General features: G+C 43.4%; 1 protein-coding gene across 1 annotated transcript in view; it reads left to right on the top strand.

Moving 5' to 3' along the window:
• Positions 1 to 17,218, top strand: part of CCBE1 (collagen and calcium binding EGF domains 1) — a 99,857-nt gene that overhangs the window by 70,130 nt on the left and 12,509 nt on the right. The window contains exons 3-5 of the mRNA XM_072859631.1: positions 7,118 to 7,170; positions 12,744 to 12,878; positions 13,638 to 13,775. Of these exons, the coding sequence (XP_072715732.1) occupies positions 7,118 to 7,170; positions 12,744 to 12,878; positions 13,638 to 13,775 (326 nt within the window). The remainder of the gene's footprint in view (positions 1 to 7,117; positions 7,171 to 12,743; positions 12,879 to 13,637; positions 13,776 to 17,218) is intronic.

The following is a 17,218-nucleotide window of genomic DNA, read 5'->3' as shown; positions in this document are numbered from 1 at the left end:
AGAATATTCACAGGGAGATTTTTACTTAGTCATTTTTGGACATCAGTATGCTAAGCAAGATACAAGCGCTGATGGTTACCAGTGCTGCCAGTTGCTCTGTGCTACAGAAAAAAATGCTGATTAGTCTGTGGTTAGTCGACGTGTTTGTAGCACAGAGGTGCTGGTTGGGCTGGGGAGTGACAAGGGCCAACATTAGTTCTGGCCCTATAGCACAGTGTTACGGCTTCCCCCAAAATTTGAAGCCCTAGTCTGTATGGTTCACATGGAAATCCCAATATGACCTTTTTCTTTCATTACACAGTGGAAGGAAGGATCACAGGAAACATCTCTAAAAGTCTGTATTCTGCCCAGAAGAGACCCAAAAAGCTGAGTTTTAGTTGCTACTTCTTCCTGCAGTGAGCAGAAGCTCAAGAGCTCTGGTTTTTTTCTTGTGGGGCTGCCTGCAGGGTTTTTGTACCAACCCCTTTCCCTGCATCCCAAAAGTCCTAAAATAGTCCAAATGCAATAATCTCCTGGGACTGCTGATCTGCTGACACAGTGGGGATGTGTTGGGGAAGCAGTCTGCCTGCCCAGATTTTGTTTGAACACCTCAGCTGAATACCTCATAGCATCTAATTTACTTAAACAAAACCACAAACCCCAGCATGGCGAGATGTGCTGCAATGTGTCAGTGGAGAACAGAGGCCCAGGGACTGCTACAAAAAGGACATAGGACAGATATTTTTGGTGGTTAAATTCCCCAGGCCTGTGAAGTTTTGCTTTCTGTGCCCTCTCCAGTTTTGTGCAGGTCAGCGCCTATCATAACTCCAAGCCCCACCAATACCTATGCAGGGTGGAGGGTTTCTTGCACCCTTGAGGTCTTTTTTTTTGCTCTTTTATAGAGGAATGCGCTTCACACATTCACAAATACCATGCTCTGCAGGGGCTGCAAATCATCGTATCAGTTTGGAAGGTCCCTTCTGAGAAGAAGGAACCACAGTTTCTACTCCAGTGCCATAAAATCCCTTTGACCGCAAAAAGATGACATGAAACAGCACTTCAAGGAGAGGAGGAGTCAGTTAACAATACATTACAATAAGGAGCAGCCAAAGAGCGTGTCTGAGAGCTTTCAGGAGCATCAGCCAGAGCCTCCCTGGGTAAGCACTGGCACGGTTCCTCAGAGTCAACAGAGGTATGTGGCTTTTGCCAGAGGAGGATCTGGTCCCTGGCTTGTGTTCATGGAAGAGGAGTCTAGGAACTGTGAATCTTATTAAAACTTTCCCATTAACAATAACTGGAATGGGATTTAATTTCTGGTATCTGTCTTAATAACCAGAGCTGAGCGAAAGAGCAGATAGTAGGGTGGTTGGGTTTTTTCCCTAAGAAAAACAAAACTGTAATATGTGAGTAAATTTATTTGACTTAAGTAGCTGATGAGAAACATGGCTTAGACTCAGACAATGCATTAATCACTGAAAATCTGACTTTCAGAAAAATCAAGTAATGGGTTGCAGTGATTTGCTTTCAGAGGTCTGAATTCCAGCTTTGCTGGTGAAGGGTGGCTCTCTGTGGCTGTTCAGGCAAATCCTGCTTTATTCAGTCAGTTAAGAGAAATAAAGATGTGCACATATACATACTGCAATCATAGGCGCTGCAGCATTTCCTAGGCAGTGGAAGACATGCACGGTACTCTCTGTTATTCACTCTCAGCTGGAAGGACTACGGCTGGCCTTGGACCTTGTGTTACACCCAATGTGAACATAAATTATCTCTTTACAAAACTGTGAAAAAGGACTAAGTCTGGAAATCATGGCAAAGTGTATGCTGAGCAAGTGTCTGCAGGGAGGCCATCCTTTCTTACTCAAGATTTTGGTATGTATTCCATGAAAAGACAAACAAAAATAAAGTGCATTGCTTCAGTTTTACACCATGTTGCCATAAATCTTCTCTCCATGTGAATTACGGTGAAACTGCACACAACTACTGAGCTACTTCCTTAATACACTTGCGCTGCAGATAGGCTTTGTCTGTGCATGTTTTGGCAGACAGACCTGGCCCTCATTTGAATTTTATATAGAATATGAGAAAAACAAGGATTTGGGTTTTTTTAAGGTACCTTGTTGGCTTGCTTTTATAGTTGACTACTTATTTTTTGTAAGTTAATTGCTGTATTTTATATTTGCATTTTTGCTGCATTGTGTATTTCTGAAAGTCCAAGATGATCAAAAAGAAACACTGGGCAGGCACAATAAGAAGCCATTCTAACAAAGACCCCTTTGTGCAATTAAACACAGCTGTGCCACAGCCTTTGCTGACTCAGGTCTTCAAGATACGGCACAAATTCTTCTGAGTTCATGTTATGACGTTGTCTGAAGAAATCTGGTTTAAAAAAAAATTTCTGTCTTTTCCCAAAAGGAAATTGGCTTTTTGATTAAATACATTTGCTTGACTGTATTATCATTATTTTCTACCAGCACCGACCTGGGAGAATGGTGTCGATATATCTAAACCCACATAAAATGTTAAGCAGCTCTTATGCCCCCTAAACTGTGACTCTTCTGACATTCATCATAGGTCAAAAATAGTGTGTCAGAGAGAGGGGATTTGACCTGCCTGACCACCTGTGGAGCTGCTGCATCTTCCAGTGAAGTGATCTCAGGCATCAGCTAAGCTATAGAAACTGTCCATGCATGTCCTAGGCCCTGATGAATGAAAGGTAAAGTGCCTCTGCTTGAATTACTTCTGTTTGGGTGGAGCCATCCTGGAGGCTAACTGTCTGAACCCCAGCGTTGTAAGGATAAAGTAAGGGTAATATTTTATCATAAGAACTCACTTTCTGACTCAGCGTAGGGATTTCTGTGTCTGCTTTGCTTCTGTTTCTTCTTTTGACATCTTTAGCAAGAGTTTCCTTAACATATTATGTTCATTTGAAACCAGTATAAAACTTTTGGTTTTCCCTTCACATTTCTCCTTTGCCTTCCATTTTTAAAATCATTAAATGGCCATCATGTATCTTTTTCAACATAATTATCATGATAGAGTTTCAGAGTTGGCTTTTTGCTGAAGTTAACCAAAACCTCTATAATGCATCAAGCAGCTCCGAGCCGGCTGTTGTCACATCCCAAGTCGCTGCTGTGTTACTGCGGACAGATATAGGTTAATTCTCATGTTAAATTTTTATCCTGTTATTATTTGCATTTCCAAAGCATTTCAGCTGCTGTAGGACCCTGAATCACTCCCTGCCCTCTCCCACAGAAGTATTTTCTCGGTTCAGCATACCCCAGTCTCTTTGGCACTGCCACCAGCCACGGTGTCCCAACAAAGAGCAGGAGGTGGGCTGGAGGTGATGTCAGCCCTGCACCAGGTGGAAACAATTATGGGAAAAAAGCTGTGGTCTGCACTGGATGAGTTATTGCTGATAACTCCCAGATAAGCTAACTTAATAAAGTAGTGGCTTAATTAAGCAACATACCTTGCATCTTGCATTTTATCCTGCCTGTCTGGGGCAATGCTATCAAGCAGCTACAGCTTTGCAAGATAGGGCAGGGGTTGCTGTGCTGGTGCACCACTGTGTGTCAGGCACAGGGGGGACCTGCGGGCGATGCGACATGGGGGTGCTCCTGGAAAACTCAGCTCCCCTCCCAGTCTGCAAGGCAATGGGCCACAAAGGCCTGCAACAAAGGTAGATCCTCTGCTTTCCTAGTCATGGATGTGTTTATTGGTATCAAAGGCTTGACCCTAAATCTCATCTTCTAACATTCAGCAATCCAGGAGCACCTTGACCTCCACAGCAGAGGGGGGTAGCTGACCCTCTCTCTGTTTCTCCTGCAGAAAAAAAGGGTGACTTTGCTTTGAGAGAGTCCCTTAGCTCAGCAGTCCTGAGCTAAGGGCTGTAGATTTTGTTACAGGTAACACAAAAGCTAGACATTGCAGTGATCAAAATCATGGTACCCAAAACCCTCTGTGAATTTGGGCTTGTGCATGTTCCTGAGTGAAGATTGCATGAGAATCAGAAGTTGCTATATTTTGAATAGCTGAAGCACCCAATTAAAAGCTGTAACAGATAAATCTGCCAGAAGTTTCTCCTTTTGGAAACCCGATTTAATGTTAACTAATGAACTTAATTTCCCCATAGATCCAGATTTTAGTGGTTGAGCTTCTTACACAGCCATGTATTAGTTCATGTTTGATGTATGCTCACATGTACAGCTGCGTAGCAACTGCCTCGCTGAAAGTTATTCAGTAGCTAAAATTATTAGTGGAGACCCCCTCTTACCTCTCATTATGTATAACAAGATTGCTGCTGTGCAACATTGATTAGACATGTCAACCTGGAGCTGGATGTCTGAAAATGAGTATTGCTATCAAAATGCCTTTGCTAATGATCAACTCGTGTCCATCATTTTGATGGATTTCTCTTTAGGAATGTAAAAAGCTAAAGCATGCAGGAATCCCAGGGTTGCAATGTAATGTTCAGAGAAACAGGTATTGTCGTATTGTATTTCTTGTGCGTTAACCCTAAAGTAGCAGTTTCCTTGGCAAAATCATGCTGATGGCTGAAGCTTGCTGTTGAGTACAGACTGTGCTAATACAGAGAGCTGTAATCTTGAATTGGGAACTGATTGTCATGGGGAACTGGTTTCTGGAGTGTGATCCTGAAAGCAGGGCATCCCTCCTCTAAGCCACTTCTTTAGGTGTGATTTAAAGCTTTCATGGTGTGGAAAAATCTTCAGGTATTTAGAGAAAATATTTCCAAATCTCCTTACCAGTAAACTATGGGAAAATTCAACAAAAATTGAAAGAGAGACTGAAAACAAGGAAATAATTTCTCAAAAACATCTCATTCCCCTGTGGAACTCATTGCTGCAAGATGCCATTGAAGCTACAGATTTCAGCAGGGGCTTGGATATCTGCCAGGGCAGCACAATTTTCCAGTTGCTTTAACTGGAGCAACCCTCAGCAAGGCTACACAAGGTTGTGCTTGCTTCAGGGTGCCAGGGCAGTATTTAATGGCTGTAACTCAGCATGTGGTGGGTTCTCAGGCTCAGCTGTCTTTCCCTACATCACCCACTGTCCCTCAGTAACAGCAGTAGGATATAGGTTTAGCTGGATGTTCCTGAGCAGGGACTTCCCTCGTGCCATGGGGAATGCAGAGCCACCCATCTGCTCTTTCGGCATAAGATGTGTTGTAGGCAGGCCAGCTGTGGGAGAGGGGTTTGAATAGGGCAAGCAGTTTGGCTATCAGGAGAATCCAGGAAGATAGATAAAACCACAATTTAGCCATAAGAAAACCAACAAGCCCAGCCAAAAGCCATTGCTGGCTGAATTGAGAGAAGAGGGGTGGCTTCTGCAAGGTTCCCAGCAGGAGAGCCCTTACCCAGGAGCAGGCTGTGCCAGCTGAGGTTTGCATCTGCTGCCACAAGCCACTCTGAGGGTGAGGGTCCTAAGCCTGAAAGTCAGGTGGGAATTCCCGGGGGGGGGTAGGGTAGAAATGGTGAAAGCTGCTGCTCCCCCTTTCTGGTTAGTTCTGGCTGGCACAACCCCACAGGTCTGCATCTCATGGCAGGGATGCCCTCCTCTCCCCTCCCATCTCCCAGCCCTCTCTCCTCTCAAGCCAGGCTGTATCTTCCTCTGAAAGGCAGCTACAAGCAAGCCTTTATCAGCCTCCCTTCTTCCGCAGACAGGAGGAGATGAATGTGCACTTGGAAAGCCATTGGCATAGCTTGCAGCATATGAACAGCCTCCCCAATGCACCTTTGAACTCATTCCTCCTGCATTTGTTTGTCTTGCAGATAAAACTTCACAGCAGTGTTTGGAGAAAAGTCTAATGAGGAACCACTGTTTGCATAACAAAGCAAGGCTTCCTCTTCAGATGTTCAACCTTCATTAAGCATAATTTATATTCCAGCTAATCTTTGGAAGCAGATAAAATATGGAGCCAAAGTTTGTTTTTACATAGTTTGGAGTAATGAATTGTTTAAGTGGCCAGTTGCAACTGATAGTTGATTTAAATTCAACATAATGATAATTTGTGATGGCTGCGTGTTGTCTAGGGGAGTGTCATGTCATTGACTGCCATGGCTTTAGCACTCTTCTGTGTTGATTATTGAATTAAAGGATAAGACCAAATGGATGGTTTCCCAGTTTTGCAGATATTTCAGCATGTCCACAAGGCATGAAAAACTGTGAATTTGTAAAATACACAGGGGTTTTTTTTCCCCTCAGACTCATGTAGACTTGATAAAATAGCACACTGAATAGCAGTTTGCTTCTCTTGCGGCAGTCCTGGTAGCCACCACCCTGGGACCCTTTGAAGGTCACCAGGCCCCTGCAGCGAGTAGCTCTGAGGGTGATAAGGGACACAGCCATTTGTAAAGGCTCCTCAGCACTGCTGGGAGTCCTGGTGACTTGCTGTGGTTTGCTGCCTAGAAAGCAAAGCAGCAGATATAGCTGAATGCCTAAATGTCATTACAGGCCAGTGTGTAAGAAACATTAATTTCTCAGCACTCAGACTTCGTTTGTATCATAGGCACATAAAAAGTGTCTGATCCTATTGAATCTTCACTGCAGTTTTCACCCCTGTCTATGTAAGATACTCTCCCTCGCTCCAGTTGAAATACTCAGTATATTTCACCTATCACCTTCCAGGTTTATTAAAAGATGAGAAATGACTGATAACATTTATCTTATGTGTACTCCTAGCTAAGACTTACACCTTTATGCAAGTTTACATTGTAATGACAGATGTTTGAAAACACCCTTCACCATATCATTAAAATTATAACCCGAATTGTGTATATGGACAGCACCGAGGTGTGCTGCATCCTTTCAACACAAGGAAGCAGGATTTTCAGAAACGACTTGGGATGTTGAGTGGGTCAGTGTTGGGGTACCCAGCCCCAGGCTCCTCAGGCAGCTGGCCATGCTGTCATTTAAAAAGCCTTGTGGACTGAGTGGTGAGTTTCCATGTTGCATTCTTTAATGCTGAAATACCTCCAACTGCAAAGCTCAGGATCCTCATCTTGTTTGGTTCATCACATCCATGATCTATCCATGACTGTTTTTAAAGGCAGCACCAACCTTTAGAGAATGTATTTATTTATTTGTTTGTTTGTTTGTTTGTTCTATTGTTTTTCAGGAAAAAATGCTGTAAGGGTTATAAGTTTGTTCTTGGACAGTGCATCCCTGAAGGTATGTGATTTCACTGTTCTTACCCCTTGTGTCCCCATGCATTTGTCTTTCCCCGTTTGCCCTGTTGTCTGCACTGTCGGTTTGGAAGAGCATCCTGATACAACCACAGACTCGGCCATATCTCGTGTCAGTGGGAGAACTGTTTCCAATAAATTGTTGGGAAAATAAAAAGATCAGCATCTTCCAAAAGTTTCACTTAAACATTCCAAGCCTTGATCCTCCCCTAAGTACACATGGCTGCACAGATCTTGTAACACAACCTGCTGCAAACACAGGGCCGCATTCTGCTCTTGGCTGGATACGCAGGAGCCATCTGTGCATCCAGGAGCGCATTTCCTGGCTGATGGCTTTTGCCATGTACCCCTTGGATCTGGCACAGCTGATTTGGCTTGTAAGTGCATGGGAAGTGGGTGACTAGGTGAGTTAGTCTAGCCTTTAGTTACCTATTTCCTGAAGATGTCAGCGAGGGGAGAGCATTGCCAAACAGCGTCTTTCTTCCACCACCTCTCCTGGTCGTGGGCACGGCTTTCTTGTGACCAGGGGCAGAGGGAGATGGGGAATTACTCGGGGTAGTTCATGCAGTAGTGAAAAGGAAACGTTCCCCTCCTGGCAGAGGGGAACTGCCCATACACTTTGCAAAGACAGTACCAGGGACCCAATGCTCAGAGGTTGCTGCAATGAGATCTCTTTTAGGAAAAGGCTGAGCTCTGTCTGCCTTAACCTTGGTGGAGGCCTCTGTTGGGTCTACCCAACAAGCCAATGGCTTCACGTGAGCAGTAGCAATGTAACTTCTTCAGTCATTCCCACCGCTTTGCCTGATTTGGATGAAATTGGCTCTGAAGAGGAATATATAGAAGAGGAACTGTTGGGCAGAAGCAAATGGCCAGAGACGACAAGCCAATAAACCTTGTTTGCTCCAAAAAGCAGGTTAAAAAGTTGATTTATGGTAACACATCCTTCTATTTGATGACATATGGAAAGCCTTGAGTTGACCTGAGAGTTTTCCCAATTTGAGATGGTGATGTTTTGAAAAGAAAAGTGACAAATTAACATACTTGAGAGAGTCAGCTGTTTTTTGAGTTACAGTCTCCAGCCAACCCAAACTCTGATCCTGCTGCTTTTTTTTTTAATTTCTATCTTCTTTGCTGCTGGCTGGAAACACTAGCAGACTGGTTGAAAAAAAAAAAAAAAGCCATCTTCTCAAAACAGGAATTGTACATTTGCTGCTTCCTTGTGAAGGAATGGCTCACAGTGCCAGTCTGAGCCCTGGGGAGCTGGGTAGAGTTTGGGTGAAGTTGGTACTCACAAGGACTTCCTCGGTCCATGGTTTTGCAGTGAGTTTTGTCTCGGTGTGTGTGGCATGAGATAACAGCTCCAGTGCAAGACAAACGCTTGGAGGAGATGGTTGTGCTGTGTTGTACAAGGCTATTGTGTGCATAGGAGGCAGAAGCCCTGAATCCTTTCAGGGTGGAAAGAAGCCAGGACTCTACAGTCTGGCCTCCAGCTTTCCTATGGATTGTAACAATTTTATACACTGGTTATTCACTAAATAAAATGGATACAGCAGGAGAAGTAATAGGAGCAAAAATAAAATGAGAGCCATGGCAATAAATTATTTTAGGCTTCTAATTTTCATCTCGAGGTTTTAGGTGATTACAAAAGCAGCTTTTATTATGTACCCACTGACTTCACTTAATCCTGTCTATTAGCTGCATCTCAGTAACCTGAGAGTTTCTGCCATTAATTGAATTTCTCTGCTGGCTGTGGCTTCTCTCCCTTTGTATCTCCGCTTCCCCTTTTTCAGCTCAATCTATATTTTGCCTTGAACTTCAGAGGCCACAGCAATTGCTATAGCATCTGAGATGATCTAGGCTGTTGGTGTAGGGATGAGAAACATGATTCAGTGAAGCACTCATTTAACTTTGTTACAATACATCACTTGGCTCTTCACACATTGTTTTGGCATAATCTTGACAGAGTAGCTGTATGAAAGGCATATCTCAACACAGGCACATAAATACATTACAGATGTGAGCCTATTAGAGCACATCTGCACCTTTTAATCCAGTACTGGCAAGTCAAAGCCATGAGAAGTAGTTCCAGCCCTGTCTTCTCCATGATTTAGCAGTGGCTGTAGGGAGGAGGGTTGGGAGAGGGATAGACTTATGGCTGCCTCAGGAAGACACCGATCTCCTTCTCAGACAGCTGTTATTTAAACAGATGCTTTCCCCAAAGGTTTGTGTCTTTGTCCATGTCCATCTTTGGTTTCCGTCCTGTTATTTTTCATCTGCCCTTGAAAAACAACAGAAATCACTGCAGTCCAGTATGAGTCCATGCCCCCAGGTTCTGCATTTCATTTGCTTTGGACTCACCATTCTCTCTGGGTTTCAGCTGCAAGAGCAAGGAGCAATGATCATCAAGAAACATAGAGAAGAGTTTGCTTTGTGTGTCTGATTCCCCCCTGTAGGATCTCTTCCTGCTCCAGCTGACCAGTAAAGCAGGTCAAAAAAAGCTTCTCGCCCTTTTCTCCTGAATGATCTTCTTTGTTTTGAAGACTCAGAGCTCCAACCAGGTCCTGTCTCACGGTGTCACCAAGAGTAAAGCTGGGACAGCTGTAGTCTGAAGCAACTTATTTTGGAGAGCACCCTCCCTACCACTGGTTTGTTACTTGAGTTTCTTGGCTGTGGATTAATTCACAGCAAAATACTCTATGACAGGCAAACACTAATCAGATCTGCTCTTTACTCACTAATGCTATTTCAGAAATTTCCTTGGTATAACTTTCCACGTTGCATTGTCATTCCTGAGTTCATTGAAATATACATAAAGACATTTGTTATTCTGCTTCGTTTTTTTGTATTTTCCTAAAGCCTGATCCTCACTGCGTGGCTTTGATTCATCCTCAAACCACATTTCTTAAGCTGGGATGGCAGACAAGGGGCTTGAACATGGGAGGGCATGTGCATCTCGGTTCTGCAGAGCACGTAGAGGTGGTGCAGCGCAGCCAGGAGCTGCAGCACCTTTTGCCCGATTTTGTCCCAGTTGTGAGGACTGTTCCTGAGGAAGTCATGCTACCTGGGACCAAAGCTCTGGGGACACAGAACTCCATGATGTATGACCTACCCACAGCCGCTGTGTGACTTGGGTTGAATGTGTGGGAACCACCAGCAGGGAGATTTCCACCTCCTGGACCCTTCCCTAGCTTTGTATGAAATTAAATGAAGCAATGGTCTTGATGGAGCTCTGCTAAGGTGGATGCAAAAACTGTATTTAAAGAGTAGTTACATTAAATATGGCAAAAGAGAGAAGATTAAAAAGAACTGGCATTGTTTAGTCTAGAGAAAAGGAGGCTGAGGGGAGATGTGACAACAGGTTTTAGGTATGTGAAAACTTGCTGCAAGGGGGAAAGTAAACTATTCTTCATGGCCAAGAAGACAAAAATAATGGGCTTAAATGGCTATAAGGGGAGTTTGGATTAGATATGATTAAAAAACTTTATATCTGCAAAGATATTTAGTCTCGGGAATAGGCTACATGGTGGTGGGACATCTCCATCCCTGAGGGATTTCTAAGTACAGGTTAGATTAATGTCTATTAGGAAAGATTTGCACATAGCTAATCCTTCTTGTGGTGGAAGATGGTCCCTTCCAGCTCTGGTTTTTATGATTTTATTAGGGCACATCTATTCATGGAAGTGCAGGGAGGACAGAGCTCGTTTTGCCTCCACTCTAAATAGGCTGAACATGGCACAGGCCAAATCCATCATCTGTGTGGACACACTGGCTAAGGAGCAGGCATGTTCAGCTCAGTGCTGGGCATACTAGCCTGTTCTCCATCTGTCTGTGCCCACCCATGTAGTCCTTCCAGGCTTGCTCCCCCGTGTGCAAAGGTGCAGCCAGCAGGAGCCCCACAGGAGCATGCCAACAACTCGTGCCTGGCCCTGTACAGTGCCAAGTGCTCAAATTCTGCTGCATAAGGGCCATTAATTTAAATCGACTTATTTTATTTCAGTGGAAAATGAAAATTGCAACCGTGCCCAGGAAAAACACCACTAATACTTTATATTTGTGACTATTTAGTAGTGCCAAATGTAACAGGAGTTTACAGCCCCAGCATCACCTAAAAAGCCCAAATTAGACCCCAGGTTGACCATGTTTGAAGGCAATGACCATGTTTTTCTTCCACGCTTGTGCAAGGCTCTGCTCTATTTGACCCTGGTTCCTGTTGGGGGTCCTGGCACTGCCATTCACCACCACAGCACTGCGGGCAGATTTCAAGAGTTAAAATCAACACAGTTGTGAATTAAAAAAGAAAGAAAGGATGCCTGTTATTCAAAAGGTGACAAGCACAAGAGAGGAAATGCTTGGCACCATTAAAATAGTATTTTTCAGTCTAAGGGGCTCTGGTGTGACATACAGCAGAGTGAGTCAATAATGAGTTTGGGTTTTAGTTATTTTATACTGTATATATGGAAGCACAGTACATTGCTGGGAACTCAGTTGAAACACTTAGGTTTGGTTTAGATGTATTTGGTCTGGAGCAGGGACAGGATATTTCTGCTGTGGCCCCCAGTACCCAGTCACTGGAGAGTCATGTACCACAGTAACAACCAAGTGGATGCTGTGTGAAGAATGATGTTCCTCTGAAATGATCACAGAAACTGCCATTTGCTTTGACATAAAACCCAACCTTCAGCAGGGTTTGCCTGAGCTGGTTTTGAGACTAGATGCTACTTCAGCTCCTTTCTTCTCCTGGCAAATGTTCCCCATGGCACTGCAAAGCCCTTGCACCCACAGCCAGGGGCTGCCCATCTCCCCCCAGCCCCTGCCACCAGCCTGATGCCAGGGGCCGAATCCAGCCCCTGGCAGGGCAGGGATGTGGGTCAGACTCTGTTTTGCTCTGATGTCCATTCTCTGGACTGCAGCTCTGCTGCTACGTAGCAGTGAAATCAGAAACAGATTTGCCCTCCTTCGGGTTTCAAACTGGGACTTCAGACAGTCTTTTGGGATTCCACTGACAAGCCTGGCCAGCGGCTTACCATACCCTAATCTTCACATTGCTATTATTGAGTGATGATGGTTTTGTAGCAGTGTGTTCTTTGCTAGAAGGGTTATATCTGGCTTTGAACAATTACTGTGTGATTTTTATTAACTTTTCCTTATGATATACTTTCTGCCCAGATTTGGCAGTTAGCCTCACAGTGTTTCACAGTATTTTGCATAGAAATGTTGCTATCAGCACTTAAAAATTTGTGGAAAAAAGCAGCAAAAAGCTTTTAGGTAATTTAATATTTCTGTGAGAAGAATTCTTAAGTTCTGCAAACTGGGAAAGTACTCCTTGCTTAAAATCCAACTTTAAGAAATAGTCTAACTACTGTAAAGCTGTGATTAGCAATTACAATTTTACTATAATTCTTTGCTTATGTCTCATGAATGTTTTATTTTTAGGTTTCTTCAATCCTCAAAAACAATATAACTCAACTTTGTTAATTAGCAGAGAGGTGAAATATTTGCTGTCATATCATCCAGCTATTGCCATTGGTATTTTTCCTAACCACGTTTTTCTCTCTCTAGACTATGATGTCTGTGCTGAAGCTCCCTGCGAACAGCAGTGCACAGATAACTTTGGACGAGTCTTATGTACTTGCTATCCTGGGTATCGCTATGATCGGGAGAGGCACAGGAACAGAGAGAAGCCTTATTGCCTGGGTGGGTAGAAGTGTGTGTTGTGCTTATCTCTGGTTAATGATGTATCCTGATTCTTCAGGTCTTTCAGGAGTCAATTTAGATCTGAAAGCTTTCTTATTTTCATTACTATTACAGAATAAATGTGGTTTTTAACTATGTTAAGAACTGGTTCCTAGAACTAAGAGATCTAAATCCCCCTGAAATTATTAGGAGGTAGCACCTAAAACAGGACATATGCACCCATACACTTTGAAGTGTTGGGCTGATGTAATTTTCCCTTTAATTCCTCCTGCCGGTTTTGAGCAGTATTTGGGGGTTTGGCCTGAGAAGAGGGACATGATTCTAACAGTAACCCTTGAAGCACTATAACTGTGCCTAACTGTGAAAATAAATCCTTGGGGTTTGATTCAGATGGCAAGTATCTAATTCAGGACTGATCATTTATTTACATGTGGTCCTTGTGTGGTTAGTCGTCCCCCCCCGATTCAATAGTCCTGCCCTGCATGGTTTGCTGTGCCAGGGAGCCAAGGTTTGCAGGATCGAGCTTTGCTTGTGAGCTTTTCGATGCAAAGAAATGGTCACACGGTGTTCACTGATAAAATGCCAGGTGTGTTAATAATAATAGTGCAGTTTGCACAGAGCTCCATCCCAAAGCACCAGCGGTGCTGCAATTATTTATTTAAACCCAAAATTCTCTGATACCTTTAAAGAAAGTCTTTTATTGTATTTGAGGTCTGAAAGCCCTGGCTTTAGGACATTTTCAACTCTTGATATCTCCAGATATCGACGAGTGTGCCACGAGCAATGGGACACTGTGCTCTCAGATCTGTGTCAACACCATGGGCAGCTACAGATGCGAGTGTCATGAAGGCTATACCCGGGAGGAGGATGGCAAGACATGCACCAAAGGAGATAAAGGTATATGCTAATGGGGGGTAAGGTCCTGGGCCAAAGGGCTGTCTAAAAAGTCGATCTGTTGTAAAGAGGAACTGCTCCCTATGCTACACTTGGAGCTGGGGGTCCAAAGCTGGGATGTAGCTGATGCCCCTGGAGAGCCCAGGTTGTTCACTGGGCATCTGAACACCTGTGGAGCAGTCCTGCAGCACGCTCTCCTCCCCGGTTTATGAGCTGCACACACACAGCAGTAAATCAGTAGTCATGTCTATAAAGAAAGAGCACAAGTATGTTGAAGGATGTGGAAAGCATCTTCCCCTGGAGAGGCAGAGTGGCTGAACTGTGAAACTTGCCATTACAGCTTCGGTTAGACCATATCTCCTGGATCATACAAATGCTAAAAGCCTTATTTTGCTCCCTTACCAGCCTGGATTATACCTAGTTTGTGATCCAGAGCTCAGGAGACATAGGAAAAAAATTTGCTAGATGCTGACCCTTATAAGCCTTCATTAATTTCATCTGTTAATTAAATTAATTTCAGTGAGTTTAATTTGTATTTACATGCCTACATCTGAGATTAGCAAATGGCCCCGGGTTGGGTGGTTAGCGCCTCTGGGCACTCAGATGCTCAGAAAAGGTGTGCCTGGGAATTCCACACACTTTTCAAGCATTACTTAAATCAATTGCTAAATTACGTTGAGTAACACTGAATTCTGATGACCTGCAATTAGTTCGTATGTCTCATGACTGCAGTCGGATTTTTTTTCTTTTTTTAATGAAAGTAATATGTGATGGGAAAGGGGTAAAAGTGAGGGCTTGTTCTTGATTTTCACTGTTGATTTCAAAGTATGTATGTGTGCCGTGTATAAATGATTTTAAAGTTTTTCGACCTCATCCCAGTTATTATGTTACAGCATTTAGAGTACTGCAGAGTAAATACTGATATGGCAATTTAAAAAGAAGGGAGGAAGAGAACAACCTGTGCTCTGGGAAAAAACCAAACACCTCTTTTGATGAATGGCAACTTACCATAGGTTCATCAATTAATGCCTGAACACATGTATCATTGGGTGCTCCAAATCCTGCTGGATGGCCAGAGCAATTTATAATTTTGATTTTCCTCTGAAAATGTGTAACTGGAGCCACTCCATTAACTTTAATTGTTCCTTGTAGTTTTCAAATGTGGGTTATTTTTCCTTATAAGTGTGTGGGGGTCATAAAGGAAAGAGGTATAACATATATAATACCCTTGCAAATAGTTTTTTTAGTTAACTTTCCTCTGACTAGTTCAAATTTCCTGACAGGGTAATGTCCAAAGCATTCAGGATAACTGACCATTCAAGATATTCCAGGCTGTGGAAATAATTCTGATATTTGAAAACCAGCAATTTTACACTGAATGTACATGGCACATAAAAATGTCAGTTCCAGTAGTTAATCTGAAATTAAATACCCATCTCTCAAAACATTTCACAAATCAGCTGTGTGAAGCAGAGAAGGACACTTTCTGCTGTTACCCCGTTGTACTCCAAATTAATATTACTAATTGCCAGACCTCTGGTGCAAATGAAAGAGGAGTTGACCATCGCTATTCCACAGGGCTTGTGTCCATAACTTGTCCCGAAGAAAATCAAGGTTTTCAGCAGCCGCGAGGAACCGGCTGTAGCGATGCACCACCCCGTGGTCAGCCCCAGCCCTGCACCGCCCCAGAGAGCACCGCATCCGATCTGGAATTACTTCCTAATAAACAGATGATTTGCTTTTCATGGTAGCTGGAACATTTACATTTTATTTTAAAATTTAGTGTGAGAGACATGAAAACACATGTAGGGTATCCCTCTCCAGCTTTAACTGTGTTGCATGTTTTCCGGGGGATTATTATTCACGTTTTCATCGTGCCATGCCTGAAGGCTGCAATCTGGGCACTTTTTTGGCTCTGAGCTACAATAAGTGGGCTTGACTGAGTGCTTTGGGCACAAGAATAGGGAGCATTTTTCCTGCATCCACAGTCATGTTGCATTTGATGGAGACAATACAGCTACCCGCACAGAAGTAGGCAAATTAAACCATCTCAGCAGGCTGAGCCCAGATAATACAACACAGATGATCAACTCAACAGTCTCCACGTGAAGACCACCCGTGGCACAGCTCCCTGCAGAGCTCTCCCCCGCCAGTATCTCCTTCTCTTCCAGCATCTTCAAGCACATGCAAAGAAAACACATCGCTCCCCTGAGCAGTTCTCTTATCAATAGATGCCACGGGGCTCACTGGTGTCTCACCTAGATGAAAGGACCCCTGTCAAGACAGCAAAGTCTAGCGTGAGCTACACTTCATGCTTTGGAAAGCCTGGTTTAAACCTTCTCTGAAATAATTTTAGTTTCCCAGTGTAGGTCTGTGCAATGAAAACAGGTTATATAAGTGTCTTGCTCAGTGTTGGCCAAACTTACCCTGTTAGGTGACCTCAGCATCTGCACTGTGCGTGGGTGGCTCCATCTAATTGCTTCCTGCCCCTCTGGCCTGTCCTAGGTGGCTTCTGGCTTTATCCATGCTTTATTCTGGCTTTATTTGTAGTTTGGTCCTGATACGGAATCAGATGGGGGTAGAGCGAATATTTGATGGATGACTCCTTCCCTGGGCAAATCATCACCTCTGTCTGGTGTGAGTTAGGGGGATTCCACCTCTCTCTCCTGGGACGCAGTTCACGCTTGCTTATGTGACGCTGTTGGACTTCTTCTTCCGACAAGTCAATACAACTGGATTTGCAGAAATCTCACTGGTATGATATTTTCCAAACATTAGCTGACCCCCCATTCATCTTCATGGATTGTTACAGCCCTGTTTTATCTATACTTGTCAGCCCTGTGTACCACATCCTTCTGGAAGATAAACTGGATTTTATAATGAAACACGAGGCCAAATTCATCGCTTCTTACTCTGCACGTAATTCCAATTATTCTAGTGGGATTGCATTAGGTTTCAAATAGCAGAGGCTCTGGCAGTTTCTCCCTATGACTGTATGTTGCTTTCAGCAACATTTCTTAACACAATGTGTGCATTTTATGAGGGAACTCATTTGGTAAGATATCTATTAAAAGAAATTTTGGTTAAGATTAGTACCAAACCCAAACTTTATTGGAGTTTGTAAAAAAAAAAGGCATTTTTTTAGTGGCTCTATATATGTGCATCTGTAAATCCTACACAGGTCCAAAAATGGACATGTCAAAACACTGATTTTTTTAAAGGAAGTTGAAAAATTGGAGAGAGGGGAAGAACTCTATGAGAGAGCCATAATACTGACTTGTGGTCAAGAGAAAACTTACTTTATAGAAATATCAAGAGGGGTCTTGATTACAGCATATCAATTCGTTGTTAAGGTAAAAAACCCTACATGCTGCAAATTCTTTAATCTATCAGAGAAAGGCTTATGGGAAAAGAGGCTTTGGAAGAAGTAAAAGGTATAATGATTA

This window comes from Ciconia boyciana, chromosome 4 (genome assembly GCF_034638445.1).
Source record: "Ciconia boyciana chromosome 4, ASM3463844v1, whole genome shotgun sequence".
Lineage (NCBI taxonomy): Eukaryota > Metazoa > Chordata > Aves > Ciconiiformes > Ciconiidae > Ciconia > Ciconia boyciana.
Note: the sequence above shows the minus strand (reverse complement) of the source record. Positions and strands in the feature narration are given on the sequence as shown.